The sequence below is a fragment of the Carcharodon carcharias genome, chromosome 5 (genome assembly GCF_017639515.1).
Source record: "Carcharodon carcharias isolate sCarCar2 chromosome 5, sCarCar2.pri, whole genome shotgun sequence".
Lineage (NCBI taxonomy): Eukaryota > Metazoa > Chordata > Chondrichthyes > Lamniformes > Lamnidae > Carcharodon > Carcharodon carcharias.
In genome coordinates, this window is record NC_054471.1 from 70,690,837 (window position 1) to 70,705,040 (window position 14,204).

At 41.9% G+C, this 14,204-nt stretch overlaps 1 protein-coding gene across 4 annotated transcripts in view; it reads right to left on the reverse strand.

Annotated features, from left to right (window-relative positions):
* hbs1l (HBS1-like translational GTPase) overlaps nt 1-14,204 on the reverse strand; it is a 169,485-nt gene that overhangs the window by 140,901 nt on the left and 14,380 nt on the right. For 2 of the 4 annotated variants that reach the window (XM_041187494.1, XM_041187496.1), the window contains exons 2-4: nt 11,196-11,261; nt 8,433-8,576; nt 1,738-1,932 (exon numbers count right to left, since the gene is read on the reverse strand). In XM_041187494.1, coding sequence (XP_041043428.1) covers nt 1,738-1,932; nt 8,433-8,576; nt 11,196-11,261 — 405 coding nt within the window. The remainder of the gene's footprint in view (nt 1-1,737; nt 1,933-8,432; nt 8,577-11,195; nt 11,262-14,204) is intronic. The other 2 variants (XM_041187497.1, XM_041187495.1) reach the window with 1 other exon arrangement.

A 14,204-nucleotide genomic window follows, 5' to 3' on the forward strand; every position in this document is an offset into this window, starting at 1 on the left:
TACTGTAAACAGTTTTGGTCCCTTATCTAAGGAAAGGTAACCTGGCATTGCAGGCAGTCCAGAGAAGGCTCACTAGGTTGATCACGGGGATGAAGGGATTTTCTTATGAGGAGAGGTTGAGTAGCTTGGGCCTGTACTCATTGTAGTTTAGAAGAATGAGAGGTGACCTTATTGAAACACAAGATTTTTAGGGGGCTTGACAGGGTAGATGCTAAGAGATTGTTTCCCCTTGTGGAGAGTCTAGGACCAAAGGGCATAACCTCAGAGTAATGGCCAATTAAACAGAGATGAGAAGGAATTTCTTCTCGCAGAGGGTAGCCAATCTGTGGAATTCTTTACCGGAGATGGTTGTAGTGGCTAGGTCTTTAAGTATATTCAAGGCTGAGATCGACAGATTTTTAAACAGTAAGGGAATCAAGGGGTATGGGGAAAAGGCAGCTAAGTGGAGTTAAGGATTATCAAGTCAGCCACGATCTCACTGAATGGCGGAACAGACTCAATGGGCCAAATGGCCTACTTCTGCTCCTACATATTTCGGTTACATAAAAACTGAGCATTAATGGAGTTGAATCCCTTCCGATTGAAGACAACTGCTGGCTGATCCGAGAATGCCTTGATTGCCACATTTGTACAAATCTATGACTCTCTATAATTTTGGGAATCCAGTTAGATCAGCAAATCTGGGGTCTCTCTCATTCTGACTGGACTCATCAGCAGCAAAGTGGACATAAGTAGCAGTCCGTCACCTGGGAGATGTATTCCTCATAAGCAGGTTATGAGATTCTAAAGATCTCACCAACAGATTCCGTGGAAGGAGCTGGAGATGACATAATTCAGGACTGTGATGATTTTGTCCATCACTGGTAACCTGGTCCACTTGGCAGCAAATGTCAGCAATGACCCAACAAGAGATTATAAGCTTCCTGAGGCATTAATGCTCAGTCATGTCCGAAAAGTTCTTCTTCTACCCATATACCATGTATCGGGGTATCATCTCTTGCGAGCTGCAGCTCTGTGTCCATCCCCTCTGTCCTGTGGAGCTGAGGGAAAATCTACTGCTGCTCAGAGCTGCAGAAGTGGCTCCCATGCTGCTGAGAAGATTGACAGCTGGAAACTACAGATCAAAGTCAAAAAGCTCCCGACTAGCAGAAACGATCACTTGGAAATCACTCACAAAGCAGTAAATCAAGTCCTCCGAGCAAAAGCTTTTCACCTAGGTCAAGAAGCAGCTGTCATATCTGTGCATTTAAAAGCTTGCCAACCTGTCAACTGCTCAGTCCCATTAATCCCTGCTGTACTCTCACCTTGCCCGATCTGGCGAGCTCCAGGAAATCTGTGCACTGGTCATTAAACCATGCTTAAACATGCAGTCAATTGACTTTTAGCATATGTTAGCAGCAGACCCGACTATCCCAAAAAAGTGTCCCACATTCTCACAAACATGCTCTAGTTAAGTGCAGAAGTCAGTAAGACACACCCACCCATCCACCTGGCAGGTTAAAACACCCACGTTGGTTTTCAAATTCTGCATTAAAATGCTAAGCTACAACTTTATTTGCATGGTGAAATCCAACAAAGAATATCAACTATGATTACCTATCAAATTAGCCAAGCTTAATTTTTGACCACAGAATATTAACATACAATTTTATCAAACAATATATTGCTGATTTTAAGACACTGAGGCACTTAAAGAAAAACACATAGAACATAAAGTAACATAGAAAATTCATATACCTATTGTGGGTTTCCGTGCAGGGGCTATAGTCTGGGTCTTTATTTTTGAGGTTTGCTGGCAGTCCTCGGAAAGCACAAGATCCAGGGCTTTACGTGCATCGTACTGACTATTCAGCACAGCATCCACCATCACTTTTTCTGATACAGACTCCCCCAAGACTTCTCTCATTTTGTCAAGGCAGGAACACAGACGAGCTGTAACGGAAAAGAATGTTCAGATAGGTTTCTCATAATCATATAGCAACAAAATCTCTGTATTAATGTGGGGATAACTATTTGAATAAAGCAACACTAATTCAAAACTTTTCTCTAAATATATATTCTCAAATAAATGTTTAAAAACAAATTCTTCAAATGGCTTAAATTGTGCACTGGTACTTATAGCTCGTAAAAAGCTTGAAAATAACTCTTCCCACTTGTCAAGTTAAAATCCTAACAAAGCCATTAGGGAAAAATTCCATCATTGAAGAACTCCCTGTGTACACTGGGCACTTCATGCAGTGAGGAAGATTAATCATCTAAATTAACTTTGACTTATCTCCATTAGATCAATGCCATTGCTGCAACATTTTTAGCTTTCCTTAACTAGAGAAATAATTCTAGCTCGTGCAGCTAGGAGAATCATGTCGGGGAAATCACCTCAACCTAATTCCATGATGTTGTGATTTTAGGAGTCTTTTTATCTAATTCATTTGATTTGTTCCCTTGTTTCTGGCAAGGAGTTTTCCCATACAAGTCAATAAGTTGAAAATTTGTTCACGAGTCTCAGCCAGTACCATTCTGAACCCAAGCGTAAGAACATGCAGAATAGGTGAACAACAAAAAAAAACCTTATATTTATAGTGCATCCTTAACATAATAAAACGTGCCAAGGTGCATCAAAGGGATATTCTAAAACAAAATATAACACCAAGCCACAAAGGGATATATTAGGGTAGATGATCAAAGGTTTGGTTAAAAAGGCAGTGTTTAAGGGGCGCCTTAAACGTAGAGGGGTTTATGGAAAGAATTACAGACCTTAGGACCCAGGCAGCTGAATGCACACCAACAATGGTGGAGCAAGTAAAATCAGGAACGCTCAAGATGCTAGAATTAGAGGAAGGCAGATATTTAAGAAGATTGGACGAGATTACAGAAATTGGGAAGGCCATGAAGGGATCTGAAAACAAGGACGAGAATTTTCAAATCGAGGCGCTGCTTAACTGGTAGGCAAAGTAGGTCAGCTTGTACAGGGGTGGTGGGTAAATGGGGTTTAGTCCAAAACGGGACACGGGCAGCAGAGTTTTGGATGTCCTCAAGTTTATGGAAGATGGAACATAGAGATCAACCAGGAGTTCATTAGAATAACCAAGTCCCCAGAGACAGCAAAGGCATGGAAAACAGTTTCAGCAGCATGAACTGAGGCAGTGGCAGACTGCGTAAGTATTATGGAGGTGGAAATAGGCAGTCTTAGTTATGACACAGGTGTATGGTTAAAAGCTCATCTCAGGGTCAAGTATGACACCAAGGTTGCAAACAGTCTGGTTCAGCTTCAGCAATTGACAGGGAGAGGGAGGAGTCAATGGCTAGGAAGCAGAGTTTGTGACTGGGGTTGAAAACAATGCTTTCAGTCTTCTCAATATTTAATTGCAGGAAATTTCTGCTCATCCAGTACTGGATGTTGGACAAGTAGTCTGAATAATCTAGAGACAGTGGAGGGAAAGAAAAAGGTGGTGTGAGATAGAACTGGGTATCGTCAACGCACAAGTGGAAACTGGAGTTTTCTCAGATGATGGCACTGAGGGCAGCATACAGATGAGAAAAAGGATGGGGCCAAGCATTGGTTCCTGGGGACAACAGGGATAATTGTGCGGGAACAGGAAAAGAGACTTTTGAAAGGGATTCATCACTGCCCTTTCGGGAAGGAAATCCTTACTTGGTCTGGCCTACAAATGACTCCAGACCCACAGCAACGTCACTGACTCTTAACTGCCCTCTGAAATGGCCTAGCCAGTCACTCAGTTGTATTAAACTGTTACAAAGTCTCAAAAACGGAATGAAACTAGGCACACCACCCAGCAATGACCTAGGCACCGGAAACGACAAAAGCAAACTCTGCCCTGTCGACCCGACAAAGTCTTCCTTACTAATATCGGGGGGGGGGGGGGGCTAGTGCCAAAATTGGGAGAGCTGTCTCACAGACTAGTCAAGCAACAGCCTGACATAGTCATCCTCACAGAATCATATCTGCCTGCTGCAGATGCATTCTATCCATGATAGTATTGGTAGGAGTGACCACCGCACAAGTCCTTGTAGAGACGAAGTCAGGTCTTCACATTGAGGATACTTTCCATCATGTTATGTGGCACGACCACCGTGCTAAATGGGATAGATTTCGAATAGATCCAGCAACTCAAGGCTGGGCTTCCATGAAGCATTGTGGGCCATCAGCAACAGCAGAATTGTACTCAAACACAATCTGCAACCTCATGGTCTGGCACATCTCCCACTCTACCCTTACCATTAAGTCAGGGGATCAACCCTGGTTCAATGAAGAGTGCAGGAGGGAATGCCAGGAGCAGCACCAGACATAACTAAAAATGAGGTGTCAACCTGGTGAAGCTATAACACAGGACTACTTGCATGCCAAACAGCATAAGCAGCAAGTGGTAGACAGAGCTAAATGATCACACAACCAATGGATTAGGTTGTCTCTGCAGTCCTGCCACATCCAGTCATGTTTAGTGGTGGACAATTCAACAACTCACCGGAGGAGAAGGCTCCACAAATATCCCCATCCTCAACGATGGAGGAGACCAGCACATTAGTGCAAACAATAAGGCTGAAGCATTTGCTACAATCTTCAACCAGAAGTGCCAAGTGGATGATCCATCTCGGCCTCTTCCAGAGGCCCCCAGCATGACAGATGATAGTCTTCAACCAATTCGATTCACTCCACATGATATCAAGAAGTGGCTGAAAGCACTGGATATAGCAAAGGCTATGGACCCTGACAATATTGCGGCAACACTACTGAAGACTTGCGCTCCAGAATTGCCATATCTCTAGCCAAGCTGTTCCAATACAACTACTGGCATCTACCGGGCAACGTGGAAAATTGCACAGGTATGTCCAGTACACAAAAAACAGGGCAAATCCAACCTAGCCAATTACTGCCCAATCAATCAGTCTACTCTCCATCATCAGTAAAGTAATGGAAGGGCGCATCAACAGTGCTATCAAGTGGCACTTGCTTAGCGATAACCTGTTCACTGACGCCCAGTTTGGGTTTTGCCGGGGCCACTCAGCTCCTGACCCCAGTACGGCCTTGGTTCAAACATGGACAAAAAAGCTGAACTCTTGAGGTGAGACAAGAGTGACTGCCCTTGACATCAAGGCAGCAATTGACCAAGTGTGGCATCAAGGAGCCCTAGCAAAATTGGAGTCATTGGGAATCATGGGGAAAGCTCTCCAATGGTTGGGGTCATACCTAGCACATAGGAACATGGTTGTGGTTGTTGAAGGTCAGTCATCTCAGCTCCAGGGGATCACTGCAGGGTAGTGTGCTCAGCCCTAGCATCTTTAGCTGTTTCATGAATTACCCCTTCCTTCCATCATAAGGTCAGAAGTGAGGGTGTTCGCTGATGATTGCACAATGTTCAGCACCAGTCGCAAATCCTCAGATGCTGAAGCAGCCCAAGTCCAAATGCAACAAGACCTAGACAATATCGAGGCTTGGGCTAATAAGTGGCAAGTAACATTCATGCCACACAAGTGCCAGGCAATGGCCATCTCCAACAAGAGAGAATCTAACCATCACTTCTTGATGTTCAATGGCATTACCATCAATAAATTCCCAACTATGGACATCCTGGGGGTTACCAATGATCAGAAACTGAACTGGAATAGCCATATAAATACTGCGGCTACAAGACCAGGTCAGGGGCCAGGAATCTTGTAACGAGTAACTCACATCCTGACTCCCCAAAGCCTGCCCACCATCAACAAGGCACAAGTCAGAAGTGAGATGGAATGCTCCCCACCTGCCTGGATGAATGCAGCTCCAACAACACACAAGCTTGACGCTGTCCAGAACAAAGCAGCCCACTTGATTGGCACCACATCCACAAACATTCACTCCCTTCACCATCGACGCACAGTAGTAGCAACGTGCACCAACTACAAGATGCACTGCAGGAATTCACCAAGGCTCATTCCAAACCCATGACCATTACCTTCTAGAAGGGCAAGGGCAGCAGATAGATGGGAACACCACCACCTGGAAGTTCCCTCCAAGACACACATCATCCTGACTTGGAAATGTATCGCTGTTCCTTTGCTGTCGCTGGGTCAAATCCTGCAACTCCCTTCCTAACAGCACTGTGGGTGTACCTACACCTGATGGGCTGCAGCGGTTTAAGAAGGCAGCTCACACCACCTTCTCAGAGGCAACTAGGGATGGGAAATAAATGCTGGCCCAGCCAGCGAAGCCCACATCCCATGAATGAATAAAAAAAATTCCCTGGCTACAATTAGGTGAGAACAGAGCCATGCCAGTGCAATCACACCCAAGTGGATTATTATAGGGAGGCATTAGAGGAGAATGGTGTGGCCAACCATGTCAAAGGTTAAAGAAAAGTCAAGACGGCTGACAATGGATATTTTACTTTCATCACAGTCACAAAGGGTGTCAATTTTGTCTTTAAGAGCTGTTTTGGTACTGTGGCGGAATGGAGACTGGATTGGAGAAATTCAAACATAAGGGTCCTGATAAAGACAGGTATGGATACAGAAAACGACAACACATTCAGGGACTTTGGAGAGGAAAGGGAGATGGAAAACGTGACAGCAATTTGCAAGGACAGACGGACGGATCAAGGGTTGGTTTTGTTTTTGAGGAGGATGATGACAGCAGATTTGAAGGAGGCACACGAAGAGAGAGAGCTATTCACAATATCGGTTAAGATAGGAGCCACAAAAGGAAGGTGAGTGGTCAGTAGCTTAGTGACAGTAGGGTGAAGAGAACTTGAAGTGGGTCTCATGCACAAGATAAGCTTGGAGAGGGGAGAGAAGAAAGCAACAAGGCAAAGATACAACATAAGAAGAATGTTCAGGAAGTTTGGCCCGATAAGGAAAGGGAGAGAAGTGACAGAGGCAGTTGATATTGGGTTCAGTGATGGTAATGCCGCTGGATGTCAGGGAGATGGTTAGATGGTTAGATTCTCTCTTGTTGGAGATGGTCGTTGCCTGGCACTTGTGTGGCATGAATGTAACTTGTCATACATCAGCCCAAGCCTGAATGCTGCCCAAGTCTTGCAGCATGTGGGCACAGACTGCTTCAGTATGAGTCATGAATGACACTGAACACTGCAACCATCAGCAAACACCCCCACTTCTGACCTTACTATGGAGGGAAGGTCATTGATGAAGCAGCTGAAGATGGTTGGACCTCAAGACACTACTCTGAGGAACTCCTGCAGTGATGTACTGTGGCTGAGCTGATTGGCCAAAAACAAATACAACCTTTACGTTAGGTATGACTACAGCCAATGGCGAGTTTTCCACCAATCCACTTTGACTTCAATTTTACTAGGACATCTCGATGCCACATTCAATTAAATGCTGCCTTGATGTAAAGGGTAATAAATTTGACCTCACCTAACCTCTGGAATTCAGCTTCTTTGACCATGTTTGGATCAAGGCTGTAAAATAAGGAGCCAGGTGACTCTGGTGGCTCAAAATGAGCATCAGTTGTTGAGTAAGAATCACTTGATAGCACTGTCGATGACAACTTCCATCATTTTGCTGGATGATTGCAAATAGATTGATAGGGTGGTTATTGGTTGGGTTGGATTTGTCCTGCTTTTTGTGGACAGGACATATCTGGACAATTTTCCACATTGTCAGGTAGATGCCTGTGTAGTAGCTGTACTAGAACAGCTTGGCTAAGGGTGTGGCTAGTTCTGGAGCACAACTTTTCAGTCCTACAGTGGAATGTTGTCAGGACTCATAGCCTTTGTGCTATCCAATGCCTTCAGCAGGTGTTTGATACTCATGGAGCGAATAGAGTTGGCATCTACAACTGAAGATAGCTACAAATGTTTCATGCTTTAGGGTAAATGGAGTTGAAGCACAATTCAGCCAGAATCTAACAGAATGGCTAAAACTTGCCGCAAGGCTAGACAGCCTAATCGTTTCTAAATAACTTGTATCACCTGACTGTACAAATGTTCTAAGTTTTCCTTACAATGTTTCACTAAATGAAGTATTCCAATTTCTTTTGAACAGTTTAAGGAAAACTTATCTCACGACTGCTAATCTCACCTTGACCAGTCAAGACCACTAAAATACACAGAGTGTAATGAAGTTCAAATAAGATTCAAAGCTGCAATGAGAATCTGGACCCTCTACTGAGCATTATCAGCACACCTAGCACACAGTAACTGTGCCAACTAGAAGTCAGTCACAAAATAGCTATTACTGCTCTGATTTAGTATCTTACAATACATTCTCGTTCATTCACTTGGCAAAACACATGTAAGACAATTCTATGATTCTGTCCTGCAAAAGGATCGAGAACGAAAGAGCACAGATACGAAGCGATAAAGTGATTTGCAAAATAAAATTGCAATATGCATCTGGTAATTGAAACGAGAGAGTCATATTTTAATTATATAAATTGTGCTTGCACTTGATGGTGTAACAATTTAGTGTACCTTGGTCAACTCCACTAAGTATTGGCTGATTATTGTGGGAAGGCTCCTCAACTTTATCTTCCGCATATTCATCGCCTTCTTCCAGAGGTTCCTCTGCAAAGGCCCTTCTGTTGTAATCATCTCTTTTGTAAATGAACTGAGCAGCTGCAGCATTAAAATAAATGCAGATAATTATATAGTTATCAAATAGTTGTTTGGTAGTATAGAACTTGAGTATTGCTGAAAAAAAAGACATGCTATCAAAGCTTTTGTCTTGCACTCATAAGGACAGCTCAAGAATTTTCCAACCATAATGGGGTACAATAATTTACAGTACATGAGAAGAGAGTGCAATGCCTTGACTAGAGTCGACCTGCCTGGTCTGAATTTGTTAAAGCAGGGAGTTAACTGCCCATACTCCCTTGCAATGCATCCACCAGAGTCCGCTTGCTAACCAATCAGCACACTCTTCTCATGCAGTATAAACTATTGTTCCCCCATTACAGTTGGAAAATTCTTGAGAGCTATCCTGATGAGTGCAAGGCAAAAGCTTTGATAGCATGTCTCTTTTTTTCAGCAATATATAGCTTTCACTGACATATAGCAAGCATGTTAATAGATGGCTTCATTTTTATAATTATAAATGAGTTATCTCTTGCCCATACAGATTATAGTCAAAACTACGAACAATAACAGGAAAAACGTATCTGCTGACTTATCAGTAACTCCCTCATCACATCTCCGGTGGTCAAATATTGAGTTGCACTATTAGAAGTTGCAGAAGGATCTACAGATCTACATTAAGTAACTCTCTGTAGGAGTTGGTAGCAAACGGCAGAGGTCCTCGAAGAAAGAAAACTAGAATAAAAATATTTATCTATTTAATAGCTCACAAAATAGGGATTGGAGGGAAGCTAATGCAACATTAATATTTAAACAGGACAAATCAGAATCAGGAAATTATAGGCTCATTAGCTTAACTTCAGTTATTAGAAAGTTGCTAGAAGAAATCATTAGAGGTAACCTGTATAAGTAGCTCAACAGGGCAGGAATTATTAACAGCTCATAAGATGGCTTCTGGAAAAGAAAGTCATGCCTCACCCATTTAGTTTAAATGTTTCAGCTAATTAGGTTGGCAATTGTATATTTGAATTTTAAGAAACTTTTTGGCTAATTGCTGCACAATGGGTTATTTGGGATTATGATAGAACGCTGCTCTTCATGATCTATATTAATGTTCTAGATGAACCCTCTCCATGTTCACAAATAGCAAAAAATTCTGCTCGTGTTCAGACAATCAACACGAAAAATAGACTACAATCCAATCGAGGTACAATGGGGGAACGTTACCAAATAGGTGTAATTTCACGTAGACAAATGTAGTGTCATTCACAAAGATAGATCGAATGCCAAGCATGCCACTCCTGATACAGAATTGAAGTCTATTGAGTGGGAAAGGAACCTAGGAATATGAGGTTCTGAAGGTGAAGTTAATGAGAAGGAAAGTATAATGAAAAAGAAAATAGAGTACTATGATACATAGTGAGAATAGTACAGCATAAAACAGAAAGAACAAGAGCCTGGTTACCCCTCAACTAGAACATTCTGTCCAGTTTAGGTTCCTTCAGAAGGTGGGTGATATGGAGGATAAAGGTACAAGGAAGGGTCACCAGAAAGATACAGTTTAAAACACCTTAGTTATCACAATAAGCTGGGAGAATGATGAAGGCATTGAACTGGACTGTGACTGCTTGGAATGACTAGTTGAACATGATAGTTTAGGGAATACAACGGACCGTGTATACAAGCAACTTGCACATAAAGCTTGGTTAAATACTAGGAAGTATCTCTTTGCGTAGAGAGTTATCACCACTTAGATTAAGTTACCAGCTTGTGTAGTGAATGTGGATCCATTGTAATAATTCAATAAGCTGGACACGTTCTATGTTGTGGCCGAGATCACTGCGCAAACGTGGGTGGGATGTTGAGTATATGGTCATGATCTCTTCACAACATTATGATTGTTTTAGAGGCTCCCCAATTTAAAATTTTCCCCTGAATTGGCCTAGCAGTTTTTAAATTTGTTTTCCCCTTCCAGAAGTTTACATGACTGCCGGTGAAAGGGAACACTGCATAATAAATGTTTGGAACAGGCTGTATGGAACAACCTGTCCATCTTTTCATATCCTCAAATGATTAGGGTTGCTAAAACTTGGAACAAAGAACATTAGATGGCTACCACACTAAATGTTTAAATTGAAGGAAATAAGAGCAATAGGATAGACAGCATACTGAACCTCCAAATGACTGGATCAACAATAGTTCAATACAGCTAGCCACCAATTTCATACATACATCGTGACTTTTTCAGGAGGTGTTGAACAGGGGTACATAGAGGAAGTAAAGGAACACTTCACACAAACACTGGTCGACAACTGGGAACAAAATTCCTATCCCACTTCTTTGATTTTTCTCCCTGCAGTTCATTTATTTTACAAGCTCATAGCTACTATTATGATGTTGTTGGAGGCAATGGGGCTGCAGAAATGTGTTAAATTTTCCAAAAATGTTAAAAATGCTCCTGAAAAATCTATTCATAGTGATTATTTATGAGGATACATCTGTGCATCAGAACCACTCTGATTGTAAAAGTAAGAATGTACGTACAAGAAAAAAAAGTGCTGGTGACATGTAAAGTCTCCTTTTGTGACCTTTAATGGAAAACTATGCATCAGATTTAGCTTGTACTAGTATTGCAAAGAAATGTTAGAACATTAACAAAACCTGTTGCTGGAGAAATGCAGTAATCATCCTCTACTGACTGGCCATAGACGTCATCATCTTCAAAGTCTAAAAATAAAGAGCATTGACTGATTTTTAGAAACTGTGGTAAAATGATCAGCATCAAAAATATAAATAAAATTGAGATCACTAGGAAAAGTTAAAACAGCTATTGATTTCCTGAATTCTGACATAGAACAATCTACTTCTCATCTCATGAGATTTCCATTTGCAGATTTTTAATATAAAAAACTAAATGCGAAATAAATAACAGAAAAGTCATAGCTTCAAGGCAGTGGCCCATCAGCACCTTCTGAGGACAGTTAGCAATGGACAATAAATGTGGCCTTGCCATCATCAACCACATCCCATGGAATGGCCAGGTTGTGGGGGAGATCCAGTTAGTGACCAATAATGTTTAGTTTAAAGTAGCCAAAGTTTGATAGTCAAGGCGCTTACTAAGTGAATAAAGCCACAACATTCTACAGGTTTTGAACAAACAAAAATAAACTTTAATATATAAGTTGAGAAAGATAGGAATATCTATCTTCGACTCTAACATTTAGGGTAAGTATGAGGTACATGTGAATTAACAGGCAAATTGTGGTCAAACATGCCACATTACAGAATAATAGCCAAATGCACCCAAACCCAATTGAATGGATTTCTCAGAACCCACCCAAACATTTGTCACATTGTGAGCCAACCAATCTCACTGAAACTTCATTTTTCTCGCAAGGGTTTCCAATCTTCACCTTCGAAGATCTTGCCTTGGAATTTTCTCCAAAAGTTGCTCCAACTCAGGACAGCTTCAGCAACAGCCCACCTCGCAGGGTTTCAATCTCGCCTTCTGAGATTCCATTTTCCTGGAGTCTCCAAGCACACTCAGGCATCAACTTACAAGCACAATTTCAGATCTTCGGCTGTGCCGAGCAGAACACCACTGCTCCAAATGGGTCCTTCTGCCCAAACAGCACATAATCAGAAACCTTCAGCTGCCTTTGTGGATCTTCTGAGCTTCTCGGAGAGCCTGCTTCACTTAAAGTCTACTAACTGCAGTCCTTTTCATGCTTGTTAACTGGGACCTCTTCCTGTCCCTGTCTTTGTCCCTTGCCTCTGGGACATTTCATGGCTGACAGACTGACTAAAACTGGCTCCTCAGTTGTTGTTCACTGAACCTTGAATTGATCCAGTGATCTATCACAACACACGAAAAAGGTTCCACCCTTGTTACATTTGTTCCTGGCTAGTAACAAGTGGTGGAACACCCTGTACTTTACACATTACAATTTCCACAGTCTGCTAACTTAACACAGAGACACAGAATGAATAGATTTCATAACAAAAAGACTACTTAACTAGAAAACGTTCAAAGAAGGTACTGCTGTTGGGAGAAGCAACATTAAAACATGTCTGCAAATCTATTTAGTAAACTTGGCTTTTTGGCATATACACTCTACAAATTGGCTGGGTTGAAACAACCAACATAATTATTTTGTATAAGATAAATAACTCAACAACCTTAGCAAAATTCTTCCTCAATTTAATTACCAAAATAAAGTGAAATCATTCAAGCTGGTTTAATTCAGAAAATAAAGCAGCACAGGTTGAACTGACAGTGCAACCTGTATTAACAATGTCATTGGAGAATTCTTTTTGCCAAATGTTCTCTCCTTCCTTCTGAACTTTTATTTCTCTACACTTTAAATAGATAGTCCTAAGCAATCGTTTTATAGAAATTCATTCAAGTTAAGAGGTCAAGGTTCAGATGGAAATTCTGAACAGCACTTTTACAACTGACAAGAAGTCAGTAAGCTTTTCAACCACTAATGGAAAGTGCACAGAGGAGTTCTTCCCAGTGGCCTGGCCAACATTTACTCCTCACCCAACACCTAAAACAGATGATGGTTGTTTATGTCTTGGTTCTTTCTGGGATCTTGCCGCATTTCGTAAATCATAAGTGACTACACTTCATTCATTGTTATAAAATGACAATCTTTCTTAATGAACTGCATTCAAAAACAACCTGAGCGTTAAGGTATAGTAAATTAAATAGTAAATTAAACATGTTGAAAAGAGTTCTTTCCAGAAGCGAAGAGTATTATCTGGGTGAGGTCTAGTAATCAAAAAAATTGGGGCTCATACCTTTAAAAGGTAACATTCACACCACACAAATACCAGTCAATGTCCATCTCAACAAGACAGATTCTAACCATCTCCCCTTGACATTCAGCTGCTGTACCATCGCTGAATCCCCACTACCAACATCCTGCAGAGGTTACCATTCACTAAAAATTGAAGTGGACCAAACCATATAAATACTGTAGCTACAAGAGCAGGTCACAGGCTAGATATTCTGCAGTGAATAACTCACCTCCTGACTCACCAAAGCCTCTCCACCATCTACCTTCTCAACGGCAATTAGACAAGGGCAAAAGCTATTGAGCTAGCCAGTGATACCCACAATCCATGAATGAATGAATAGATTTTTAAAAAGGCAGAAGTCATGGGTGTGAGGGAATATTCCCCAAATGAGAGTGCAGCTCCAATACTACTACAAGCTAAACGTCATCGAGGTCAAAGTAGCCCACTTGATTGTTTCTGGAGGCTGATGAGAAGTTACTCCTTCCACATGTGGCACGTGGTGCATTCCACTATCTATAAAATGCACTGCAGTAACTCACCAAGCTCCTTCGACAGCACCTGCCAAACCTGTGACCTCTGCCACCTAGAAAAACAAGGGCAGCTGAGGCATGGGAACACCATCACCTGTAAGTTTCCCTCCAAGTTTCTCAACTTCCTGAATGGGAAAAATATCCCCTTTCCTTCACTATCAATTGGTCAAAATCCTGGAACTCCTTCTCTAACAGCACTGTGGGTCTACCTACACCTGCAGCTGGGCTGCAACTGCCCAAGAAGCCAGCTCACCGCCACCTCATCAAGGGCAATTAGGGGCAGGCAATAATTGCTAACCTTGCCAGTGGTATTCACATCTCATGAATAAATTTATAA